Below are 27,024 nucleotides of genomic sequence, written 5' to 3' on the forward strand. Positions count from 1 at the left end.
TCAACACATTAGTAAAACATATTATAGCGAACTAATTTATCTTATTTGTTATGTATTTGTCAAATGTCAAATTAAGCCAGGAACAACATCTATTTAAAAGCACTAAATGAACACAGGCCCACCATCTACCTGTAGGAGCCTGGAGTTTGTTTTGCACAGAGGTGCACTGAACAAATATGCCGTCATCAGATCTAACCTTTATGCATGCCCACATATGCCCACGTAGTATCAGCATTTGGAACCAAATATGAAGTGAAAGCAAAATGGGAAAAATACTGTATAGTCGTCTATCTGTGCAGCGTGGGAGAAAGTTGGATGGCGCGTTCAAGGGCCATCGAACAAGGTGGGACAGGTCACCGTTAGATGCGTACCAAATTGTTTATCACAAAGAGATTTACATCCCTAGATGTTATCATTCATTAGTGGTGAGTACCTATACATTTTACAATTTAAATGTGTTTAATTAGTGTGTGATGCATATTTAGGGCTAAAACCTGGATTGTGAGTGAACAATGGCAATTGGATGGAGATGTCTGTCATAACAGACGTAGGTGTATCAAGGTGTATGCCTTCTAACCCAGAGACAAGCTGGGATTCACTGTTAAAAAAACCCCAGCACAAATCTGATAATGGTGCTTCTACCCATGTGTGATATTACCCCCTGCTGGTCGCCCTCATCCACTACAACTAAATGCCTTCTCTATGGTTATTACTGTATGTTTGTTTATTGTGTATTTTATTTCTTTCTCAGCTCCGATGATCAGCATCACAGATACCAGCAGGGAGGCTGAGAACGGACGCGAGCCCCACCTGGAGCTCCACTCTGACTCCAAGGTGTGTTTCTATCACATGCAGTAAACTGTTCGTAAATGAAATGTGTGTTGTCATATTGTTGGGGTTCCATTTGTAACATTGTTTGTGTGTTGATGACAGCTGTGGGAGTTAGGTGGATCGCAACCTGAGTGCAGAGGCCTAAAAGTGTGTTATCATGCTATCATGTCAGTACCAGTACTTGTACGTGCTGGAAGAGCCAGCAGTAGCCCAGCCTGGCGAGCTGGCGCCACATTTCTTAGCACAGGCGCAGGTTGACTGCATATACATAATACATATTGTTTACGCATGCCTCCTGTTTAAGCCCCCCGTCCCTCCCCTTTCTCACTTTTATCCCTTTTTCCCCCCCTTTTAACCCCCAGCACTCTCTCACCAGACTTCTGTTTTGGGTTTTTGACAGCAGTCGGGTTTCCATCTATGTATTTATGATGCACGTTTTTCTAATTTCTTTACACCAAGTTGCAAAGTTACTGATTTTAAAGAAGCCTGAGTGGTGTCACAATCGTGTATTGGATGTGTGTTAGCCTTGATGCTGGAATTTAGACCGTTTAGCAAGCCCTACCGGGACACACACCGTTTTGTGTGTCTGTGTCTGTAGCTTTAATGGGACAGGAGGACACAAACATTAACAACACTAGCATAGATATGTGAGCTACAGTGCTAACATTGCACTCACATTTTAACAATAACAATATGCTAGGTCAGTTTATTCACTGAATGAAAATTAAAGGATCAAACTTAAATCTCCCATGTCTGTAGCTGACTGAGAATAGTTGACAGGGCTTTATTTTAAGATGTGTAGCGAAGCCTGGAGAAGGAGGAGCGCTCTTCTCTCAAAAGTGGGGCAATCAAGTGAGGGAGATTATAGATTTTTCTCACATTTGGTGTTCATAAACAGTCTCCAACGACACATATTACAATTAGAACATCATATTAAAGTCATTTTGGGATAGCAGGGGAACAGCCTGTCATAACTTCTCCTGAGCTTATTTGTAAACATTCACTGTTTCAGAAGCATTTTGCGTGCTAGTTGTACGAAATGCCCCGTGATGACAGGAAAAAAAATCCATCAAGCACATAAAAACCTTATCAGCCACCTGAAACACCAGCATCGCTACAACACCTGGGACGTGTTGTGTCGCGGCATATGAGAAGCGCAAAAAGTTTGCCAGAGAGCTCTGTGGCGTCACACTAGCTACTCTGAGCGTGTGCCTGAATACAGTGCACCTTGCTGGGCCACAGCTGGTGGCTCCCTTCGCTCTATACTCTGGTTTTCCTGATAGTAGTGGTGTGGTAGTAGTAATGTCATGATATTTGATTAGGACAAATTATCAGGTACAGTTGGTCAAATTCAACTTTGAGTCCTTCTTACTTCCAGGTGTGCACAAACTACAGTTAAATTTGATTTTTTTAAAAATATATACAAAAACGTTATTGAGTATTGGTATCAGTCTGGAGAAGCAGAATGTTATCAGCTTTTACCTTTTGGATCCATTCATCATGTGCATATTTATGTCTGGAAACCTGACTGCTAGCTGCACTGTGCACTGAGCTCTACCCTGCTGTGCTCACATTTAAACCTTGTTCGTGCTGTTGTTGATGTTGTGATTCACCGACTAATGTTGTGTCTCTTTCCCCTTCTCTCTTTTTTCCCCCCTTCACACAAATTTTTATTTATGCCATGCCACTCTCGCATGCTTATTTTGGGCACAAACGTACGGCCTTTATTTATTTATTTATTATTAATTAATCTTCCATTCTGCTGTTTCACACTGTTTCTTTCCTCCTTGGTTGTTTGCTCGCTCTGCCAGTCAATGTTCATGTTTCCTTTCGCCTTCTCCTCCTCATCCTCACTCTCCTCCATCCCCCCGTCACTCGACTCAATCTCTGAGCTCGACCACGGCTTGTCTGACATCTCCGAGGACGGCGACCTAGCCGAGGACGTGGCCGCCTTAAACTGCTGCTTAGAGTCACCTTTAGTGGACCTCGAGCACCTTGCAAACAAACAAACCCCTCCTTCTTCGTCGCCGGTCACACACTGCCCCCTGACACACACCCTGGAGCTTTTGCCCGTGGAGGAAGTTGATGAAATTAGAGCGTCCAGACCACCGAGCTGGCTGAGGGGCGTCGTCAAGTACGTTTTACTCGTGCTTGGTTTTTGCTCGGCGTTGGGAAAGGCCAGGCCGGCGAGGGAGATACTCCTGGGTTTGACAGAGAGGGTGCGCTTGCTTCCTCTCACCGTGTCCAAGTCAGCTGGCAACCTGAGGGTTTTTGTCACCAGAGCCAAAAGCATGGCCGCCAGCGTTGTCGTGTCGAGATTGCGCCAGCTTGTAAACCACCTGGCATCAAAGTGGATGCAGCTGCGGGAGGTCTTCTCCCACAGCGTGCAAGCCAGGTTCATGAGGCAGCCATGTTTGCCTCTCATCACTCGCCATCCTCCCCCTGTTTTCAACCTCCCCGCTTTGTCTTTGACTCCCTGGTCCCGCTCCCTAAGCGAAACAGTGCACTGCCGCCTCTCCAAGCCCTCCCCTCTCCTCCTCCCCTGCCTCCTGGTGCTCTTTCTGCTGGCCGTGATGCTAACAGCGAGCCGTTCTCTGGTCCTGGCCTTGATTTTGGCCACGCCCCTCGGCCTGACGCTCTGCTACCTTGAGAGGCTGGTCTCCAGCCGACGAAGAGCCACCTCTGTGTCCGAGGAGGACAGGTCGAAGCGAGACACCCTCCTCCTCACGGACACGCAGACGTCCCCCCTCATCAGGCGTCACACGAGGACGCAGGAGATGTGCGACCCCGCTGCGTAAAACATTCACAGACCCGCCGCTTTTGTTCTTTTGGTCCCCCAGTGTGTCACCCACCTTCCCCCCCTGCTGCCTTGTTGTTCCCTTACCTTTTCCAGTCCATACCTGTCAACATTTGCGTTTGAAAATTGGGGGAAGTTTGTGGAAAATAATTTTCCTATGTGTGGAAAGAGCCGACTGCCTACTGCCATTGCGCTGCACCATTGCTGTTGCACAAGTGTGGATAACGTCACCATTGTCACCTGCAGTTGATGAAAGTTCAAAATTTACGGCAAACTATTTATACGGGAGGGTTGACAGGTACAACGTTGATGTTTATAACATCCAGAGACTAGGAATTGAACATAGTTAACAAATAGATAAGATATATTAATGAGATTATATTGAGAACAGTACTTTATGATTGAATAGAAAGATTATGCATAGAGAAAATGTACGATAAATACTACACTTTGTAAACTATTTGGGAGAAGACGCAAAATATTGACACAGTAGTGAGAGAGTACATGAATTAGTGTAGAGTTCATACTTCACTTTTTTGCTTTTGAGGTAGAGCTCCTCAGTACCGTATTTCCTCAAATAGACACCGTGCCTAAAATAATTGCCGGATGCATTTTGCACATGCCGTAAAAAGACACTTGCTTGTTTTCTCCTTAGGAATAAACAACAGCTAATGCCCGCCAGGCGGCTATAATTGCCTTTAATGTAATAACCCACCCTTGCAAAACAGACCGTGCATCTGTAAAGCTGAAAACTATTGTTAAAGGAAAAGTGCACTTTTTTGGGAATTTTGCCCATCTTCATGTGAGACATGAACACACATGTCTTGCTCTTTTCTGTGCATTCTAAAGATCTAAAAACAGGTAAAAAGAGGCAGGTAGTTAATGCATGTAATGGGACACACCTATTCTGCCTATAAAGCCCGCTATTAAAACACTTCCATCGAGCTTTTATGGTTTTACAGTATGTCCATGCTATGATAACATGGAATACTTACAGTATTTTGGGAACTTCCTAGGTGCATTGATTGATTGACACAGCAACATAGAAAGGAACGCTACACCTAGCGTAACTTTTCCAAACTCAAAAACAAAAGCACAGCAGCAGTGGTGGCAGCTACAATATGTAGCGTTACCTTTCGCTAGTGGCCTGAGGCACTGGGAACGAGTGTGTGGTGAAGCTAGTTGCTAGCCGGCTAGTAGCTAGCCGGTGTGGTGTGGCGAGGTGTCACTACGCCAGTAACGTAGCTCCTGAGCATAAAAGAAAAAACGCACAGAAAAGAGAAAGATGTGTGTTCATGTCTCACATAAGGATTGTGGATGATGGGCAAAATTCCAAAAAAGTGCACTTTTCCTTTAAAGAGAAATAGCCTCAAAAAAGTTATATACAGTAATCCCTCACCACTTTACGCTTAAAATTTTGCACTTTTACTTTTATCACGTTTTTTTTTTAATTATATAAAATAATAAATCATACTGTTTTGTGATTGAATACGGCCTATTATTGGCCAAAAAATATGCATATTAAATTAAGCATGTTCAAGCATAAAAATGCCTAAATGAACTAAAACTAACTATAAGGCAGGTTTGAATGATCTCACAACAGGCACAAGCATCCCCAACACGGGCTACTGTTGTGGCCACAACCCACTGCAACCTAAAACTGAACTCTGAACCCCCAACGTCACATCTTGTCCGCCCCCACTTAGCTCCCCTTGCACATGGAACACATTTACAGCAACACACACGAGCACGAGTCTTGTTTATGTCTTAAATATCTTTCTTATGTCTACTATATTGACTAACACAAGTGTAAAAGTGAATATAGGGATGCTATTTTATGTCTGGAGGGCTCTTATAATGTTAAACTGTATTTAGAAGGTCGTAAACAAGTAAAAACCACGAAAATGTAATATATTTATAAATAAGGAATCCTATTTTGCAGACATTCCCTCATCATGGTCACGTCTGGAAACAACCGCAATGAACGAGGGATTACTGTATTTTATTTGGGGGAAAAAAAGCATTTTTACAAGTATAGGTCTCCCCCTCAAATAAAAGCCTTATAACTAATACAGAAGTGTCCAAAATCCAGCCCGGGTGCAATTTACAGCCCCGCAGCTGTTGTTATTCATATTCTAAACATATTCTAAAGATAAAACTAGAACGCATTGGACAGAACATTAAAAACAAAATATCAGGGCCACCGATCCCCATTAATGCTCTGGTACTCTCGGCAGTTGAATAACTCAATCACGATATGAGGAAATACGGTCATTGGTTGTAAATCAGCGTATTATAGCAAGTAGAACATGTCTGCCAACATTCTTGGTGACTACATTTTGCCTTTTGTAGTGCAGCCAAAGAGATTAAGAGTAGAGTAGAAGCTTTACATAGCAACAAATCATAGCGAAGCACTAACGTTTATGGCACTTTAACGCTTCCATACTGATTCATGTTGGGATAAACTCATTTTTATCATCCCAGATGGACTACTAAGGCCCCATTTTCGTTGTTGCCCTGCAACTTACTTATTATTTTACTTATTTTGCACATTTAGATTCTGTATTGTTCAACATCATGCACCTGGACTGGCCCACGAAAGCCTACATACAGTACATACCACACTGTGCGTTTGAAACAGTAGTTAGTGTCATCCTATACTAATACCAACACCAACCTAAGGGAGATGATGACAGCTTTTCCCATCATCCATGTCACATTTACTTTCTTCATGCCCCTCCATTATCTTATCCACCATCGCTACGGCGAACGCTACCGAAGGTGAAGGAGGCAGATTTGAGCCCTGGCAGTGTGGAAGCCACGCCCGCCCAGGTCTGTTATGGGGGGGGTGTCTTTACCCAGCATGCTTTGCTTGCAGAGTATGGACAAACATGAATCTTATGTTTGTGGGTTTGGTTTTATGGCCCTGGCATGTTGACACATAATCGGTTTTCCATAAGAGCCAGTCTGCAATTGACAGGAGGCAAATGAAATTGACTCGTTTTTCTGCACGACTGTTTAAACTATTCAAATAGTTGCAGAGTTTGAATTGCAGAATGGGTCTGATGGGAAAAATTGGTCGTGAGATTGCACTTGGTGTGCTCGAACTGAGCTTACCGGGTTTCTGTGTGGTTGTTTGTAAGTTGGTGTTCCATTGGTGGCGGTTTCATTTTTGATTATTTTTATTTTGTTTTGATAAATATAAATTTTATTTATGGTTAGTTATATTTTTATTTGTATTTTATAGTTATCATGAATTAATTTGGTGATTTAAAAAAAAAAGTGATTTGTTATTTAAACATTTTATTTATTTATTTTTTTAAAGCACATTAACTTATTTTTCCCTCCCCCATTTCTATGTGTGCTGTGTGTCCGCCCTCCAGAGTCCAGTGAGAGTGCGTGGGGATAATATTTATGTGAGACACAGTAAATTGATGTTAGAGGTTGGTACTGGTGTCGTGTTTGATGGCTGAATCTGAATCAGATCGACCTCTCGCATTTTCCCCTGTGTGCACCTGACGCCATGGGACCTGACCACTTCCTTCCTCAGACTCTTGTTTGCATGCCCGTCATTTTTCTTTGCGACCGGTTTTTGTTTTTGCTGCTGCTGTTGTTGTTGTTGTTGGCGTTGAGAATGTCACGGAGTGAAACAGTCCAAAATTCACACAGCTGCCCTTCTGACGAGCTACGCCGTATACTCACAAGAGTGTGTACATCACTCCCATTTCCAGTATTTTCATGATTGTATATTATTAATATGACTAAATACTTTAGAGTAGTAAGTGTACAGCTTGTGCCGCAGTATAGATTCGCTGTCTACTGAAAGAAAACAGCCATTATTGTGAAAATAATGGTGGTAGCGGTAGATGGATACTTTTATTAATCCCAAAGGGCTGCATGAGTGCTGCTGAGCCTGGGGTGTGGGGGGAAGCTGCGGTTCATCGAGGGAAAGATGGATTCCAACATGTACTTCGACACTGAAAAGCACAAACTGGGCCAAAAAAAGAGCCCAAACACACCTCCAAAATGGCAGTGCCTTGCTGAGGAAGCTGAAGGTGATGAAACCAGAACCCGACCTGTGTGGCAGGAAGCAGGCGTACAAGGTGTCTTAACATCCACCAGCTACACCAGTCATGTCATCATGGATGAGTGGAAGAGGATTCCAGTAACCACCTGTGCAGCTCCACTAAATACAAGCTGTACACTGACTTACTCTCAAGTATGTCCAAGTTTGCATTCTATAGCACAGCCCCTTGAGAGCATATAATAAAAAGATATCAAATCTACTCAGATGGATCCAGCTGTGGAAACCATTATTAGGAGTAGGCTCTACACGCTCACAATGGCTGCTTTGTGAAGTGACTGTTGCGCATGGACTGTGCATGTGGAATGCTGTTTTGAGGCCTCAGTATTTATTAGGCCGTTGAAAGGTTTTTGATAACTGCCTTGCCCTAACCCCGACTAACCCTGCCTGGATAACCTACGCGAGGAAACCTCCCTCCTGCTGTTTTCAGATGATTGTTGTGCCCGCGTGGAGTGATGCGTGATTTGGTAACATACTAAAACCAAAAATGTGCACAGTATCTTCTGAGGCAACATGGAGGCGATAACACAGCAGGGAGACATGTTCATGGACATGTAGCAAGTGCTTTTTAACCTGGCGAGTCTAAATCTCTTTTAATCATAAGCAAGATCATGTGATATTTGACCCAAATGGCTCCATTTTCACCTCCATGTTGTTAAGTCTTCCTGGTAATGATCCTGGCAATGCCAATTAAAGAGGAGATGGAGTTGACTTGTTTCACTGGAGCCAACACATCCATACACACATACACACACACATACACACACACACACACACACATACACACACGGCCACAGTGAAACATGGCGTCCTTCTTGACATCCTGATTGACAGCCTAATGCAGGGGTGTCCAAAGTGTGGCCTGAGGGCAATTTGCAGCCTGCAGCTTGCTTTTTTATTGGTTTGTGGTATGTAGTGTAAAAAAAAAAAAAAATTAAGCAAGGAAACTAAAAAAATTATAATTGTAAAAAAATAATAATAATAAATAACATTAAAAAAAATCTTAACACTAATAATAGATGTCACCTCTAACACAAAGCTGACATGCAGGAATCACTGTACATGCGCGATTCAGCAAATTTATGGATTCTTGGTCCAAAAAAATAATTTTTTACAAAATTTTTGCCAAAAATATTTTGCCGCACTCACCTTAAGTTGGTAATAATTATTTAAATATGTGACAATGCAGGTAAAATGTAGAGCATGTATGTGCCATTGTTATAAGCCCACCATTTTGTACGTCTTTATGCGTCACTGATCATGTTTTTTTCATCAAGCATTGAGATTTCGCACTTTGTTGAGATGCAAAAGCTAAACTTGTACACAGTAACACCTTGTTTATCACGGCTAATTGGTTTCAGACCTGACTATGATAAGTGAGTTTCCGAGAAGGAGGGTTTCTTAAATGGAATATTTTTGTAGTTAGAGCATTGAACCAACCATCTAAATACGGATTTTACCATTATTGGAGCCCTCTAGATATGAAAAAACACCCCTATAGTCATCTTTACACTCCTATTACCCAATATAGTAGACAAAATAAGAGAAAATAAGACATTTAAGACATAAATAAATGTGCCCGTGTGTGTTGCTGTAAATGTGTTCCGGTGCTGGGGGGAGCCGAGTAGGGGGCGGACAGAAAGTGACGTCAGTGGTTCAGAATTGCGTTTTAGCTTGGCATGGGTTACGGCCGCAATAGTAGCCCGTGTTAGGGACTATTGTGCCTATCGTGAGGAAATTCAAACCTGCAGTAAAAGCCTGCTGTTGCGCCGTTCAAGTCTGATGCTTGTGTGTCTCACACAACATTACAGTAGCATTACTGACACCTAGTGACCATTGTGAAGTACTACATATCATCGTTTTTGAACGCGTCTTCTGAATGCCGTATATTTGTATTTTAGTTTGTTTAGCTATGCTAGAAAATGCTTCACTTAGGCAGAAAACATGCATCTTTTTTACTACTAATTTCAACCACGAAACATGCCTGATTTATTCATTCATGTTTTTGAAAACCTGTGAGAGTAATCCCGCAAAATTCAAATTTAGCCATTTGTCGCAAAAAGCGAGGATCTACCGCATATAACTTTTAATAACTGCAACTTCATTGGTTACTTTTAGCCTGTTTACAAAATAAAAAATATAAAAATCGCCCGAATCCTTTGATTTTCTGTATGTGGCCCGCAGTGGAAAAAGTTTGGACACCCCTTACTGAATGTTCCTATGGCCAAATGTTCTCACCCATCCCTCTCTCCCCTGTTATCCCTTCCCGTCTCATCTGTCCTTCCTTATTGCCCCCCCCCCCCCCCCCCCCCAATCCATCCCTCCATCCAAACTTAACCTCAATCTTCCCCCCCTCCTCCCACCTGCACTTACCTTTTATCAGGACCATGATAAGACCCAGGAAGAGGTACTGAAACACCAGGCTAGCGTTAGCGAGCTAAAGCGTTCCTTTATGGAGGCGCCGCCCCCCTCCCCTCCTCAGCTCAACCTGTGGGAGAAGCGTCTCACCTCGTCTCCGGCCATGGCGACGCGTGTCCAACAGCAGACAGTGGTATGTCTCGTCGGGGGTAGGGGGGCGCTTCCTTACCTGTCTTTCCATTCTCTAGTCACCCACCTGGATGATGCCCGGTGGGATACGTTGTGGTGGTCCACGGCAGTAGATTCCGAGTTGTTCACCTTTTTTTTTTTATTCCATGTTGACGTGGCATCCCTCTGCCGAGCGGTCCTGACGCTGCGGCACAAGCGTGGATGAAATGCTGTTAGTGACCATGTGCCGTTTTGACGTGTGTGATGCAGGTGCCCGAGACGGAGGCCTCCGCCGCCGCAGCTGCTAACGGCGACGCCAAAGAACCCGCCAAGGTGCTCTAACCTCAATCGCTCTCTCCACCCGTCCAGTTTCACGGTGTCATCCATCCCACTTTCATGTTGTCTTTTACCTCCACAGTGGAACACCAGCTCATATTCCATCGCTTCCTTTTTTTTCTTCATATTTTTATGTTCAATGATCATATTTTGCTTTTTTTTTGTCTCCCACACTGTGTGTGTGTGTGCGTGGGCGTGTGTGTGTGTGTGTGCACACCTCGTTCCGTGTGCATGTGTTTGTGCACTATGTGTGTGTGTTTAGACGACGGAAGTTGAAATTGAGGAAACGGTTGTCGTCCAAGAGATTTCCAAAGCGCCCAAAGCCGCAGAGGAGCTTCAAACACAGGAAGTGAAAGACCGAGATGGAGCGGGGCTCCAGAAAAAGCACGAGAGCGTCTCGTCGGAGAGCGAGAGCGACGAGGAAGCGGAATATCACCCCAATGTCTCAGTGTCCATCTCCCACACTCAAATACCCGAGGAGAAAGAGGAGGAGGAGGCGGAAGAAGAGCAGGGGAAGAAGGAGAAGCTCACCGCCGCTTCCTCCCCTGTTGAGCCTGAGCAGGCTGCAGCCGCTGTAGAGGAAGAAGAGAAGCAGAGCTCAAAGGAGGAGGAGAAGAAGGAAGTGAGCACAGAAGAACCGATGATGACGCCCGATGAAGCTTCCAATGGTATCACCTCGCGTGAAGAGGCGGCGTCTGTTGCCGCGGAGGAAGAAGAGCTGCCCAAAGTGAACGGGGAAACCTCAGTGGTGGAGGCGCGGCCACAGGTTATTTGTTGTTCTGAGGTAAAGTCTGCGCCACCTGCGGAGCTCTCCTGGGTTTTCAACCCTTCCTTACCTACCGCCCGCCAACCTTTTCTTTCCTGCTTCCCATTAGCACTCTATTCTTCCTGCTCCTATGTGAATATTGAAGTACCCCATGCACATCTGCACACTTAGGTGCCATGAGAGTGTCCTGGCAGTGTGTTAGCACTGATGCTGGAATTTAGACAGTTTAGAAGTGCTTTTAGTAAGCCCTACCGGGAACACCTCCTTTTGTGTGGCTGTAGCTTTAATGCTAATGAGCTGTGTTTGTCCACAGAGTGTGTGTCTCCAAAAAGTACCACTTTTTTACACAATTGCACTGTAACACTGCACTTGTCCAATGTAATAGATGCCAAATATCACATACAACAACGCAGGACAGGAGGACGCAAACGTTAGCATAGCTAACGTTACACTCATTATTCTAACATTAGATTTTAACAGCAAAATCATGCTAGGTTAGCCTCTTCGCTGAAGAAACACATGGATTCAATGTCCATAGCTGACTGACAGCTGGCAGAGCTCCAGGCTTTATTTTTAAGGTGTGTAGCGAAGCCTGAGGACGGCGCTACAGTGAATCCTTGCATATTCTTGAGTCAGCCTTCGCGACCTCGCCAATTTGCAGATTTTTGGTTAACGTTTGGTATTTTTTTCCTCCGAAAATAGGCAGGAAACATGTAATTCATATGGAAGCCAGTTTCCGTCACTGAAAGCAAAAAAATATCCCAATGTTAAGTCATAATTATGAGATAAAACTTGAAATTATGAGATTTAAAAAGTCATAATTATGAGATTTAAAAAGTCATAATTACGAGATAAAAAGTCAGAATTACGAGATGCAAACTGCGCAGGCTCCAGTGAAGAAGACGGCACATGCGCAGTTTGTATCGCAACTTTTTTTAATTTCGACTTTTTATTTTATGATTATGACTTGACTTGTTATCTCATAGTTCCAACTTTTTACCTCTTAGTTATGACTTACCATTGGGATATTTTTCATCTTTTAGTGGCGAAACAGTTTAGATTTCCATATGAACGAGATGTTTCCTGCCTAAAAAGTTATAATTATGACATAAAAAGTCCAAATGAGGGAGATGATAGCTTTTTCTCACGTTTTATATTCATAAACAGGCTATGAGGACACATACTGCTGTTAGAATATAATACAAGTACATTATGGGTCATGGAGGATCTCTGAACGGGGTCCTCTTTATGGGTCACATGCTCATTCCTTACACCTTTGTCTTCATTGTGTGCATATATTTCACACCATCGATGCCACATAGTCTGTATGTGTGTGTGTGTGTGAGTTGCGTTTACTTGTATGCTGGCTGCTGTGCATTTGGTGTTGTGATGTAAAACGGGGCATGTAAAGTGCATGAGGCTTCTGTTTAGCAAATATTCTCCCTCCGTGTGTGTGTGTGTGTGTGTGTGTGTGTGTGTGTGTGTGTGTGTGTGTGTTTGTAGGGTGTATTCCTCTGGATGGTTGTTGGCTTGTGGCTGTAGCACCATGGTGAAAAAGCTGTTTGCATGTGTTGTGTACCTGTACCAGACAGCACTGCCGGCGTGTGTTTTTGTGCATGCTTCTTGTCGACACCAAGGACACTCCGTAGTTGTGCCGCTTGCGTCACCGCCTAGCCCAGTTTTCTTGTTTTTGATGATGTTGCCTTGCACAAGAGTTGTGGTCGTGTGTGTGTGTCTGTGCACGTGGTGAAAGTCAGTCACTTCCCCTTCAATATGATCATTGCTACAATTATTGATAAAATTGTCCACTTTAAGATAACACAACTAATAAGAAAACTAATATATTGATCTGGAAGTGCATTTTCCCCCCCACCCCAGTGGTCCTATTTGTTTTTCCTAACAAACCCAGTTTTAATGCATTAACCCTCTCTCCTCTCCTCCCATCTCTCTGTCGCCCCCTACCAGCCGCCTGTGGTAAAGACAGAAATGGTGACAATATCAGACACGTTTGCGGCGCAGAAAACCGAGATAGCCACCAAGGAGGTGCCCATCGTACATACGGAAACCAAGACCATCACATACGAAGCCGCACAGGTGCAGCAAGCAGTTGTCGTGTATCATCTACTGTGTGTGTGTGTGCGTGTGTGTGTTTGTGTTATTAATGTGATGTCTCTAAAGATTCATTCCTTCTCCCGCAGGGAAAAGAGTGTTAAGGAGACTCTAGATCAAGGAAGATTATTTTCTGATATGGAATATTTATCACTTTCTCTCTTCTGTTTTGTCTTAGCTGGATGGAAGTGGAGACGGAGAGCCTGGAGTGCTGATGACCGCTCAGACAATCACCTCGGAATCTCTGTGCACCACCACCACCACGCACATCACCAAGGTGCACATACACACACACACACACACACACACACACACACACCAGCTAATTAGGCTCACACTATGCACATTAGTCTTTCCATTTTACTGTGTCATCTTAAAGGAAAACTGCACTTTTTTTGAATTTTGCCAATCATCCCCAATCCTTATGTGAAACGTGACCACACGTCTTTCCTTTTCTGTGCTTTCTAAAGAGAGAAAAACAGCTAGCATGTGGGAGCTAACAATGCACGTGACGGGACACACTTATCTTGACTGTCCATCCATCCATCTTGTACACCTTATCCGAGGTCGGGTCACGGGGGCAGCAGCCTCAGCAGGGAAGCCCAGACTTCCCGCTCCCTGGCCACATTGTCCAGCTCCTCCCGGCAGATCCCGAGGTGGTCCCAGGCCAGTTGAGACATAATCTCTCCAAGGCGTCCTGGGTTTTCCCCGAGGTCTTCTACCAGTTGGACCTACGCTGATGCCCAAGCCACCATCTGGCTCCTCTCAGTGCAGAGGAGTAGCAGTTCTACTCGAGTTTCTCCCGGAGGCCAGTGCTTCTCACCTTATCTCTAAGGGAGAGCCCAGCCATCCTATGGAGCAAACTCATTGTAGCCACGATCTTGTCCTTTCGGTCACTACCCAAAGCTCATGACCATAGGTGAGGGCAGGAATGTAAATGGACCGTTAAATTGAGAGCTTAGACTTTCGGCTCAGCTCCCTCTTCACCACAACGGAGCGGTGCAGAGTCCGCATCACTGCAGTCGTCCGCACCAATTCGCCTGTCGATCTCACGTTCCATCCTTCCCCTACTCGTGAACAAGACCCTGAGGTACCTAAACTCCTCCACTTGGGACACTATCTCATCCCTCACCCGCAGATGGCACTCCACCCTTTTCCGGGCGGGAACCGTGGACTCGGACTTGGAGTTGCTGATTCTCATCTCAGCCGCTTCACATTCAGCTGCGAAACCGATCCAGTGAGAGTTGAAGGTCATGGCTTGATGAAGCCAGCAGGACCACATCATCTGCAAAAAGCAGAGAGCCAATCCTGCAGCCACCAAGACGGATCCCCTCAACGACCTGACTGCGCCTAGAAATTCTGTCCATAAAAGTAATCGGTGACAAAGAACAGCCCTGGCAGAGTGCAACCCTTTTTGACTATAAAGCCCTAAAAAAAAAACCTCAAAAAAAGCCAACAGTGTTGCATTTACATAACTGACCTGTGTATAAACCAAGCTACAGCGACATTGATATTGCAGCAGCTAACACGAAGAACTATTTTTCTGGCGTAGTGACGCAGCACCTCATATCACTACTCCAAAACAATGCGATAGGACACCAATCTGCACTGACTGGGAAACAAGAACAAGCTATGAACTACTAGGAATAGACTACCAAATGATGTGTAAAGGATTAGCCCACATTCCATGTGTTGTGATATCATGTGCTATGTGCTCCATGTATCACAATCGATATCATGGTGACTTAACTCCATGGACAGTTGTCCGTCCTCATGTTTCACATGAGGATTGTGGATGAAAAAGTACATTTTTCCTTTAAAGCAAAGCTTCTGAAATAGTGGGGCAGGGCCCCCCCTTGGGGGGATGCGGTGACGCATGAGAGGCAGGGGCGACTGTACTTTATACTATACAGTAGACGTCCCTACAACGTAAATAATCTGTTCCGAGAACCTTTATGTTATAGGGATTTTATGTTATAGGAAGCGTAAAATACATGTAAATAGCCTAATCCGATCCAAGATCTTCCCAAACTCACCCCTTTGGCAATTCAAAATATTCAAAGTCCACCAAATATGGTGGGAAAATATAAGAAAAGGTTAGCATAAACATAGTACAGTAACATTCCAATATAAAATAAGGTAATAAATAAGATTAATGGAAATGAATAAAACTGAAAAACAAAAACAATCCTACAGTTCACGAGATGTCTTGATCAGGAGCGCAAGTCGAGGCAGGAAGGAGGAGGAGGACTAGCCTTAAAGAGTCTAAGAGTCAGCTGGTCTCACAGACAAACGCACACGCACTACACGATGATGCTGTGTGCAAAATTTTAATTTGTAACTTAACTTAATTGTTTAGGTTAGTTTAAGGGGGACTACGAAGAGGAAGGAGTTTGAAGGGACAAGCCTGTCTCTCACACAAACTCACGTACGTGCTGTATAACTCAGCCAATGAGATGAGAACGGAGGCGGTGGCCCGATAATCAGCCAATGAGATGAGAGCGGAGGCGGTGCCCTGATGATCAGCCAATGAGATGAGAGTGTAGGCGGTGCCGTGATAATCAGCCAATGAGATGAGAGCGGAGGCGGTGCCCCGATAATCAGCCAATGAGATGAGAGTGTAGGCGGTACCCCGAAAATCAGCCAATGAGAGTGTGATGCGTCACCAAGTGTTAGTCTGAACTTGCACCAACTTGAGACATTAATAAAGTTGATTGAAAAAAAAAAAAGACTTGCACTGACTTGACGCTTTATGTTATATGGAATTTGTTCTGTAATACGAAGCAAAAACTTTACATAAATTCTTTATGTTCAGTGGAATTTATGTAAAAGGAGGTTTATGTTATGCGAGGTAGTACTGTACTTAAATTTCTTCAAGGTTGGCAGGCCTGTTAGTGTATTTATTCATGCTTGAATGATGCTGGTGCCAGCAACTCATGCAGTGGTTTGTACAGATAAATAAATAAATACTAGTTTCTCAGTAGTATTTCAAATCAAGGGGTATGACAGAGAATTGGTAACCGATGTCTGAAAGGCTTTATTCAATTGCCAAAAGTTACCAAAATAAAGCTTCATCAGCTGTGCAGGCCGTGTTTCAAGTCATATTTAAACATCCTTGACTCTCAAGTGTAAAAATGAGTTAGCCGTTCTTAAATCAAACTAAAATAAAGCGCTGACAGACATAATGTGGAGCATTATAACTAAATAAAATTAAATAATTGATGTTTAAACGCCCATATTTTGCCCTTCTTTCCTGGTCTCAGCCCTGTTTTTAACTCATTCTATCCCAGCCATTTTTCAAGAGACAGCCCCTTCAGTAGCGGCCATTTTAGACAATTTTGACTGATCATTCAAGTCACAGAGAATATTGTGTTCTATGGATATATAAACATGGAACCTATTAAAAGAAAAATTAGACTCGTCTTTCATCAGAACAAAAAATGTGGTTGTACCTTTTTCCGTTCTTTAGTTATCAGCAGTAGAACGTAGGTTAGTTTCAGGAAAATATCAGTACCTGACTACAACAGCTTTTTGGGAAGATACATTTCAAGCATAACTTTCACTTTGACACAACTGTTTTGCTTTTGTGACAGCTGAAGTATCTAAACAGCTACATGTGTGTGCACGCAAGCATGCGTTAAAATTACCATACTTCTGCAGTCTACACTCCTACACGCTCTCTCACTTCCTCCCTCCTGTCATGTGTGATTTTTCCATCAACAGGATCTCCGCCGAGCTCTTACCAAATGCACTTCTGCCACATTGTGGCCGTTTTTATGGCTTAAAATGGCTCTGGTAGAAAATTGCGTTATCGCCTCTTTTTGCCTCTCACACAAAAAAACGTAAAAGATGTATAAATCGGTTGTTGGGATCGGGCGTTCGGGTGTTAAAAAACGTATAAGTACGTCTTTGGTATTGAATGAATTATGAATATGTTTTTCCCATATTTTAACTTTACATTAAAAAAAATCTCCAGTTCTGCCATTTTGTTAAACCGATGTTTCACAGCTGTGTCGATGTCCTCATGCTGTTGCAGACATTAAAGGGCGGCCTGTCGGAGACGAGGATCGAGAAACGCATCGTCATCACCGGAGACTGTGACATCGACCACGACCAGGTCAGTGCCTTCTCTTTGTCAAATTCTTATTTTGCATTGACTTAGGAACGCATGAATTAATGAATTAAACACAAAGAGGGCAGGTGTTGCTCCACAGATGCATTTCCGTGTTTAATCCAATAAAAGTCAAAGATGCTGAGATGTGCGTGGATCTCCCCTCCACTGGTTTATGTTACTTTTCTGTCCACATATGCTGCACTCATAAAAAATTTTTAAAAACAAATGTAAGCACCAACATATGGCTTACATTTCAACATTTCCTCTGCAACATATTTTACTTTGGAATGTGCTTGATTTAATGTCACGCTGCATCCTCGCCATTTGACATTTCCTGTAAATGTGAAATGTTGCAGCGATCATTCAGCTTCCTTCTTTGTTGTTTTTTTATGTTTTTGTGTTGCATTTTTTCATTTTTGTCACCCTCCCTCCCTCTCCTTGCACCACCCTCCTGCCTGCTTGTGCTCGCTGCCGCCCCCCCTTGTGGCCGCTGGCACTACAGGCTCTGGCCCAGGCCATTAAGGAGGCCAAAGAGCAACATCCTGACATGTCTGTCACCAGAGTGGTGGTTCATAAAGAAACTGAACTGGCCGAGGAGGACGATTGACGCAACTCAGGTATTAATAATCATGCTAGTAAGTTTCCAAGCACCTACAGTCTACACCTACAACCGCTGCAACCGTGACTGTCACTCGCGTATCGGGCTACACAGCCACAAACAAAGTTGTCGTAATCCCGCTATTCCAGCTCAAGGCGCAGATCCATAGTCTTCTGAGACTGACGGATGCCAACGAGTAAGTTTCCTACAGGGCTGCAATCTATGTGTAGGGCGGGCACGTCATTGTCTAATTTGCATAATCGGCCATGACCGCATATCAGGTTTTTTCAGCTTTATTTTGCAACAGAACATGAAGTTATTGACTTACAGATGTTGCGTAAGGGGTGTCCAAAATGCGGCCTGGGAGCTGTTTGCCATTTTCTATTGGCCCGTGGCACATTTTAAAAATAGAATTTAACAAGAAAACTAAAACAAACCCAACAACAGCAACGAAGGAAAATCAGCAGTAATTTTACAAAAATAAAATCTAAATATTAAGAAGAAAATTTGCACTCGTTTTTTTTTTTTTTTTACAAGAATAACGTAATATTATGAGGAAAAAACATCGTTTTAGTAGCATAAAGTTGAAATATTAAAGGAAAAAATAGCGCTGTCAATCAATTAACATAATTAATGGCAATTAATCACGTTTTGTCCATAGATAACTCATAGTTAATCACAATTAATCACTGATAGAATTTTTTATTCATAATAAAGAAATAAGTAGGGATGTAAATTAAACAAAGAATGATTTAATACAATTTGATTTGATACGATTCTACAGTTACATTTGTTGATGTAGACATTAATCTTACAGTACATTAACATTTGTTGATGTAGTCGTTAATCTTACATTATAAAATAAAGAAGCCAATTCAATAGAAGTGGCATTCTTACAGTATTTTTGTGTGCCCACTGTGTAAACGACAAATTTAAAAAAACATCAGCAGTGCTCCAGTAACGTCTGGCTTCTCTCTCTCAGGCTCCATACTCGACTCACAGCGATAGTAGATACAAATAACTTTGGTCTTGTTGCAAGAGCCATCTGCCAGGGCTTTGACGCTAAACTCACCATTCAAAATACCCTTTGTTTTGTCCGTTTCGCCGCAATATTTGTTCGCGCTCCACCACTGTGGTTCCTCAAACTACGGTGTTGGCCGAGGGTCAAACAGGACGTGCGCACGTTAATCGCGTGTTCAACGTTAAATGAAATGTCCGTTAACGCGTTAACCTTGACAGCCTTCAAAATAAACTATTCTTTAAAAGTCAGAATGTTATGAAAAACAAAATAGGCAAAAAAAGTTTTCATTTTTGGAAAATTAGGTTGGGGAAAATGTTATAATATTATGGGAATAAGGTCAAAATATTATCGGAATAAAGACATATTGTGAGAGTAAAATTGGGGAAAAAAACATGAATAAAGTTGAACTAGTTTGGAAAAAAACAGAAACGGAAAAAACTGCTGTAATTTTACAAAAATAAAGCCAAAATATTAACAGAAAAAAAGTCTTATTCTAAGCCATATAAGAGTTGCAATTTTACAAGAATAAACTTAACATTATGAGGAAAAATAATGTCATTTTAGTAGCATAGACTTGAAATATTAAAGAAAAAAATGCTATTGCTAAAGAAGCAAAACAAAATAAAATTGTAATTTTGGGAAAATTTTGTCAGGAAAGCGTTATAATATTATGGGAATAAAGTAATAATATTACAAGCAAATTTAATAACATTGAAATGTAATATTATGAGGAAAATTCACACAAAGAAAGTTTAAATCTTTGGAAAATTAAAAAAACCAAAAGCAAAAATGGGAAATAAAGAGCAAACACCGACATGCATACTAATAATAGGCTTTTTCACCAAGCTGAGACGCAGTTTTTTCTTCAAATATGTATAACTTCTGAGCATATCTACATGTGTTGCTGTTGAAAATATCCAAGTGGCCCTCGATAACATTATGATGCCAAATGCCTATGCCAAAAATGGTTTCCGAATCCAAAGAAGTGGTACTCGCTGAACATTCACTGATGCTGATTGCAACTCCTCGTCCTCCCCTCAACACGCAGAGCTGAAGAGCCCAGCCGGAAGGTCGACTCTCTGCTGAAGACCATCATCATCATCATCGTCACCACCCCCTGCGACCGCAATGACCTTGGAGAGAGGGAGAGCGAGAGAACACCATCTCCGAGTTGGTCTCTCTCAAAACAAAAATCCCCCAAGACGTGAAAATAACGACAACGCACTAAGGGAGCGAAAAAAAAACACTTTTGTTAGCTTAACATTTGTAGTGTGTTTTTGTTTTTATAGTTTTTTTTAACTGTTTTCCAAAAGAGACAGAGGGGATGCACTGATATAATTATTACCATGCATTTGTCCTACACACACATTCCTCATCCAGCGTCATCTTCCTTCCGCCGTAAAACTGCAGCTCCCTCCCTCACGTGTGTAAATTGTACAGTACTACCCACACATAACCACAATTCTCACATACTAATGGTACCAACAGGTGGGATTTAAACCACTCACTCCAGAAGATTCTTTTATTCCACCCCTCCCCTCTACTCTTCATCAACATTCCTTGTGTGTTCACAGCATTTCAAGCTTGATAAGCTTCTTTTTTATAAAATAAATGGGAATGATTTGAGGCGACAAATGGTGTAGGTATGTATAGTTCCTGTTCCTGTGCAGGGAGGCAAGGGAGCGCATGTTCACTTGGGAGAGAAAATGTCTCAAAGTCCTCGTTTTCACCCCCTCCTGGAGGGATACGAATGGGACAGGACACAACAGTGCATGATGGCTTTGGAAGTGTATAGGTGACATGGGTTCATTTTGTGTTTAGTTTCTTATTATCAGGCAGGTTTTTGGGTATATTAGGTGATGTTTTACCTTGACATGCTTCCACTGTCACCACAAGTGTCACCTGACTGCTGTGACGTGCAGAGCCGCCCCTATGGGCGGGAGGCAAAGAGGGCGCATTCTCTGCAAATGCACCAAGGATGCGCATCACTGCCAAAGAGGCGTGTAATCCTATCTGTCAATCCCTGGTGGTGTAATAGTACCACTGTTGCCTTTTGTGGCAGAGGGTACTAAAAATATACTTCCAAAGCGTGATCACCTGACACCATCTAATATACCTTAAAAAAAAAAGACTCAACATATATGTATAGATTTGGGGTGCACAGTAATTATCAGACAGATAATTAGCAGGCCGATATGAGGGAATTATGACATACTGATAAGTCCGATAACATTAAAAATAGCGCACATAACCGATTAATTAAAAAAAAAAAAACGCTGCAATGAGGCGAGATTACCCGTACCGTGCAGGTGAGGAAATCAAACGCTCCGTCATTCCACTTTACCCGTACCGTGCAGGTGAGCAAAACAAACGCTCCTTCATTCCACTGCCTGTGACGTTAACGGCCTGTCGTAACTTCCCCTGAACTCACTTGTGAACAAATGTTCACTTTGCGAGAGATTTCAATCCGTGCTAGTTGTACCAAATGCTCCGCGATGAGGGAGAAGAATACCCCCATCGCACACACAAAAAACCTTACCAGCCGCCTGAAATGCCAGCACCGCTGGGTTTCAAAAGCGCAAAAGGTTTGCCACAGACCTCCGTGGCGTCACACCGGCTGCTCTGCACGTGTGCCCGAATATAGTGCACCTTGCTGGCCACAGCAGGTGGCCCCTCCTGCTCTATACTCTGGTTCTCCTGATAGTAGTGATGTGGTAGTAGTAATGTCATGATGTTGATTAGGACAAATGCTAATTTGTTCAAGTCCTTCTTACCTCCATCTAAATTTAAAAGTAGACATAAAAAAGTTAGTGGTTATCGATATCATATCGGTCATGAGAAGCAGAAAGTTATTGGTATTGGTTTGAGAAAAAAAAAAGATAACGTGCATCTCTAGTAAAGATCACATTATCACAGCACGTACAGTGTGTCTAGACTAGAATCATTTTTGCGCTTGGCTATATGCAAGTTATGTGACGTCATTAAAAAAAAAATTAAAATCAGCCAGTTTTAGAGCCACCGGTGCTGCTCTTTACACACAATCGGCAGCAGTGAACGCAGCACTAAAGGGGAAAAGATTCACATTTTAAGCATTAGCGGCACAATCGTCACTAGTAGCAAGGTAAATATGAAAAAATATAACATTCCGTGTTTTTAAATTGAGCCACTCTGTCCTGTCTTGCCTGGAACAAAAAAAAAACATCTGAAATTGGACTTGTTTTGAGTACACTTTTAATTGGAATTATTTTAACCTCACGTGTTATTATTTTTGACTGCATTTGCAATGCATTGCAATGACATTCCTCCTTCTTGCAAAGAATTTTCAAATAAAAAGTAAAGCTAAAAAAAAATGTATATGATGTCACATGATGTATGTACTGGCAGTCTGTTTTTCTCAACCTGTGGTGTGACAGGGCAGATTTTCTTGTGCCCTCTCTTTGATATTTGTTGTTTTTTTAAATGAACACCACGTGAATCATCTTTCACTCTAAGCTAGAAGCAGAGTGTTTTAATTACCCAGATTTCCTGGTATTCCTGGTCATTGTAGGTGTGCATTTACCAGGATTCCTGAGGCCAAGGCAGCTCCACAAAGTCACTACTTGCTGGCTTAAAAAAAAAAAAAATCAGTAAAGTCAAATTATTCATCAACAATCAAAACCAGCTGCAGCATCTTTGTGTATTTTCACCACAAAAACATCAACTGCTCCACAGTAGCCCACCTGTGTCAACAAGGAGGTTCCTTTCTATCTCGACACTTAATTGTCTTGTATCACTCTCCCAAAAACACACAAAGCAACTCCTACCTTGTGTAACACTTTAAATAAAGGATTGTAATACTCTTGGTGTGTCCCTTTCTTTTAATATTCCATTAAAACAGTGACACCTGTCTGAATCTTTGGCAGAGTTCGTGAGAAGAGTTCGTTGATCAGAGATGGTTAGAAGTGAGATGGTTAGAAGTTTGCACATTGGTATGTTTGTGATCCAACGCTCCGCTTCCCCAGGTGTGCACTTTGGTGGAGCGGCCTGTAGATGGCGCTTCGTTCATGTGAAAAGCCAGCTAGGTCAGCATCCACTGTGGACAAAGCAACGTCAGTCATTATATTCGTGGACAAAGGCCAAATGTGTGGATAAAATGTTGTACACCTACACTTCAAACACTTTTTAAAGCTAGAGTAGTTTTCTATTCTCTAAAACTAACACTTAGTCAGCAGCTGCAACCTTGCGTTACCCTTTTACGCACGCGCGATTCACCACTTCAGCCTTTTTTTCCTTCTAATTTTTGAAACTTCATTTTTAACCAAACAAACATAACAATCAGGGCCATCTGATACGGTAATACGTTACCACAGACCGTGCAGCATAGTTTATAATGCAGTTTTACCTTTAAACACTGACGGGAAAAAAGCTGTAACTGACTAAACAGCGCCCTCACCTGGCTATACAGGTAGGACCTATTCTCGCCCGTTTGCGTTTCCTGTAATAGCCGTGTACGGATCTATTCTAACCCGTTTGTGTTTGCTAATAGCCGTATATGTAAGGGTCACATTATTGTACATTACGGAAATTTTGTAAGTATTTATAATGTGGATACGATCCTTATCGTACGCCTGGCAACGCAGTGTCACTAAATAAGCCACTTTTGTTTAAAGTTAGCTTGTTTACCAAATACGGCAGTCGCTTCGACTAACTACGTCATCAACCGTCGATGCTCAACTGGTTTCCAAGTTTGACAATGTAAGTTCATTTTGAGACTCTACATCAGTTAAAAGTTTCTTTAAAATCCACGTGTTGTCGACAATATCGTTTATGATCGCTTTCAGTCGTTCTATGAGCTGTAAGTTTTGATATATTTTGCGTCACAGCCAGCCAACCTTTTCGCTAGCATGTGCTGGCTAGCTGACGTTAACACTTGCCAATTTGCATAATAACATTTAAATCCACGTAATTTTAGGTGTCTTATGGTGAATATTGTCATTCATTTAAGTCATTGTATTCCCAGAGCAGGTCATTATTTTGAAGGTAGAAATCAAAGCCATGTTCTTCCGGTGTCCCAGTGCGTTTTGTATGTAAAATCTTTAACATACTGATGTGCGATACTACTGATTTCGTTGCCGATCTGATACTGAATAAAATACAGGCTGGTACCGATACTTTGTGTAAATTCACCGAAATTGTCTGGTGTGTAGTGCAGTGTATTTCATGTCATACCATCAAGAATACAATATATTTAATTTATTTATTAATTAATGTTTAATTATGAATTAAACATAGTAATTAACTCATTAATTTAAGGAATTAAAACGCTGAAGTATATTGAGGTAGCGTGGTGATTCACAGTATAGCCAAGCTAATATACAACAACAGAAAAAACAGGACAAAATCATAAAACGTATGTGAAAATTGTATTTTAAACAATAAAAAAAGAAAACGATTAAAATTAAAAAAAAATACAATACCAAAAAAAATTGTGCCGTTAAATGAAATTTCCATTAACGCGTTAACTTTGACCAGCCTTAAAAATAAACTATGCTTTAAAAGTCAGAATATTATGAAAAACCAAAATAGACAAAAAAAAAAAACATTTTTGGAAAATTAGGTTGGGGAAAAGTTATAATATTATGGGAATAAGGTCTAAATATTATCGGAATAAAGTGTTTTTAGCTGAAAACATTGTTAGAGGTTGCTGTTCTCAGAGAAAGGGGCAAGGTGTTCCATAGGCTGGGAGCTGCTGACTCAAAGGCCCGGCGGTCACCTTGTTTTGGTCAATATTGTGTCTAATAATCTCATATTTGGAGCATGTTTTTCTGCAAATAATATGGAGTATATTTATTTTGACTATGAATGGCTCTTGAGACCGCCCTCTCCCGACTACTCAATGTTTTGCAGCAACATGGTAAGTATAGAAAATAAGTTTTTCTTTAAAATGTTAACTGCATGGTTGCATACCCTGGCACAGCTTCCAGTGGAGGTAGACCATCAGTTGTACCAGCAGCCCACAGACTGGTAGGAACAGGAGCAGACCTAACAGCCACAAAGGTAGAAAGCTGTCTGTCTCTGCATCAGACACTCTCATTGTCTCTCTCAGCAGCAGAGTCAGACCGGCCCACGGACCGCTCGGCACCTCCATCACGCTCCTGTAGAACCCGAAACGCAATGCTTGATGTGTTAAAACTGTCACAAAATAGATGGCACTCTTAGCAAAGTAGTGACAACCAGTACTTTGGTCCTCCATTTCACTTGATGTAGTTTTTACAGTTGGTGCCCAAGTGCCTTGAAGTGTTCCCTGCTTCCTTAAGTTGTGTGCTTTCTTGGATTCATTCATCCGTGTTGGCGTTTGTTCCTGTCAGCTTGCGTCTCTGATTCAGCAATACTTTTTTGTGTTGTTTGTTGGTGAACTTGATGAGACTGACAGGTGTGAGTATGAAATTCGCTCTTTGCTTTTTTTCCCCCTCATTTTTGCTGGGGGTGGGGGGTCTGTATATTTCAACTTTGTAAATTTTCTTCTGGTAATATTATGACTTTATTCCTGTCAGGAAAGGGTTCGGGGTTGTGGGCTGAACTCTAATATGCAGACACCTAAAGATGAGAGTTGATTGATGCTAAGTGGAAGGGGGAATCCACGGAGGCTAGGGCAAGGACGCAGCAGCGGGGCCAAGCCGGAAAGAAGATGACTCCCTCTCTAGATGTTTGTTAACAATCTGGTGTTTGTCTCCTCCTCTTGGTGGGATGCCATCAAGGATGATGCAACAATGATTCCACGTCAAAGCCATCAAAGGTACTGGCGTAAAGGAATGAAAGGCAGGCAAAAGGAGGAAGGGGATGAAGGAAGGATCTGGGGGGATCCTGACAATTCCCATAATATCTTTTTCCCCCCAAGCTAGTTTTCCAAAAATGACAACATTTATTTTGTTTTGTTTGTATCCAACAATCACAACTTTAAAAAATATGTGTTTTCTTTAATATTTCCACTCTATGCTACTATAGTAACATTATTTTTCCTCGTAATAAACGAGTTTATTCTCGTAAAATTGCATTTTTTTTTTCTCGTTAGAGTACAACTTTTTCTCAGTGTTTTGACTTTATTCTTGTGAAATTACAGCTGTTTTTTCCATTTCTGCTGTATTCATTTTCCAACTATTTTCCTTGGAAATTGTCTTCTCGTAATTATGACTTTATTCCCGTAATACCATAACTCTTCCCCCCCACCAAATTTTCCAAAAATTACAATTTTATTTTGTTTTGTTTGTTTCTGATAATATTCGAACTTAAAAAAATTTTTTTTCTTTAATATTTCAGCTTAATGCTACAAAAATTCTTTTGTTTTTTCTCATAATAGTTTGACTTTATTCTTGTAACATTAATGCAGATTTTTCAGTTTTTGCCGTTTTTTTTTTTAAATGTTATTGTTAAATCATATTTTTAGAATATGCCTCGAGCCAAAAGAAAAACAGCCGCGGGCTGGAAGTGGACACCCCCTGCTCTACTGGATACCTATTCAACACTTAATTTGCTCCGCTGCTTCGATTAGCAGAAGTGGAAAAAAAGAAAAATAATAATGGATTATTATTTATTTTTTTTTTAGCTTTTTATTTTGGTTGATAAGCTTCTCTCTTTTGTCTCTTGTTTTGACTTTTGTTCTTGTTGTACTGTTGTGTTAAAAAAAACAACCAAAAAAGACATACATGTACATACTCACATGAAGTGCTGCCAGCTGTTGTCACAGCGTTGTTGTGTAGAAGCCAAGGGCGGAGAAGCTCATGCATAGTTTCACTCTATAGCCCACCTTTGGAGTGTAGGTCTCGCTCTCTCGTTTCCTGTTTTTTTCAGACCCCCCAGTGTGTG

At 42.0% G+C, this 27,024-nt stretch overlaps 2 protein-coding genes across 21 annotated transcripts in view; both read left to right on the forward strand.

Annotated features, from left to right (window-relative positions):
- epb41l2 (erythrocyte membrane protein band 4.1 like 2) overlaps positions 1-23,021 on the forward strand; it is a 64,951-nt gene extending 41,930 nt beyond the window's left edge. For 7 of the 20 annotated variants that reach the window (XM_054761246.1, XM_054761247.1, XM_054761242.1 and 4 more), the window contains 11 exons: positions 752-834; positions 6,410-6,460; positions 7,012-7,071; positions 10,096-10,263; positions 10,509-10,571; positions 10,837-11,358; positions 13,306-13,434; positions 13,628-13,726; positions 17,486-17,566; positions 18,066-18,180; positions 20,231-23,021. In XM_054761246.1, the coding sequence (XP_054617221.1) occupies positions 752-834; positions 6,410-6,460; positions 7,012-7,071; positions 10,096-10,263; positions 10,509-10,571; positions 10,837-11,358; positions 13,306-13,434; positions 13,628-13,726; positions 17,486-17,566; positions 18,066-18,170 (1,361 nt within the window). In that variant the 3' untranslated portion in view covers positions 18,171-18,180; positions 20,231-23,021. The other 13 variants (XM_054761250.1, XM_054761256.1, XM_054761253.1 and 10 more) reach the window with 13 other exon arrangements.
- A 143-nt stretch (positions 23,022-23,164) lies between these two features.
- The window catches only part of tmem244 (transmembrane protein 244), a 49,130-nt gene continuing 45,270 nt past the window's right edge, over positions 23,165-27,024 (forward strand). Inside the window, exon 1 of the mRNA XM_054761274.1 lies at positions 23,165-26,974. The gene's annotated coding sequence lies outside the window, so the exon portion shown is untranslated. The remainder of the gene's footprint in view (positions 26,975-27,024) is intronic.

Source organism: Dunckerocampus dactyliophorus, chromosome 19 (genome assembly GCF_027744805.1).
Source record: "Dunckerocampus dactyliophorus isolate RoL2022-P2 chromosome 19, RoL_Ddac_1.1, whole genome shotgun sequence".
NCBI classification, from domain to species: domain Eukaryota; kingdom Metazoa; phylum Chordata; class Actinopteri; order Syngnathiformes; family Syngnathidae; genus Dunckerocampus; species Dunckerocampus dactyliophorus.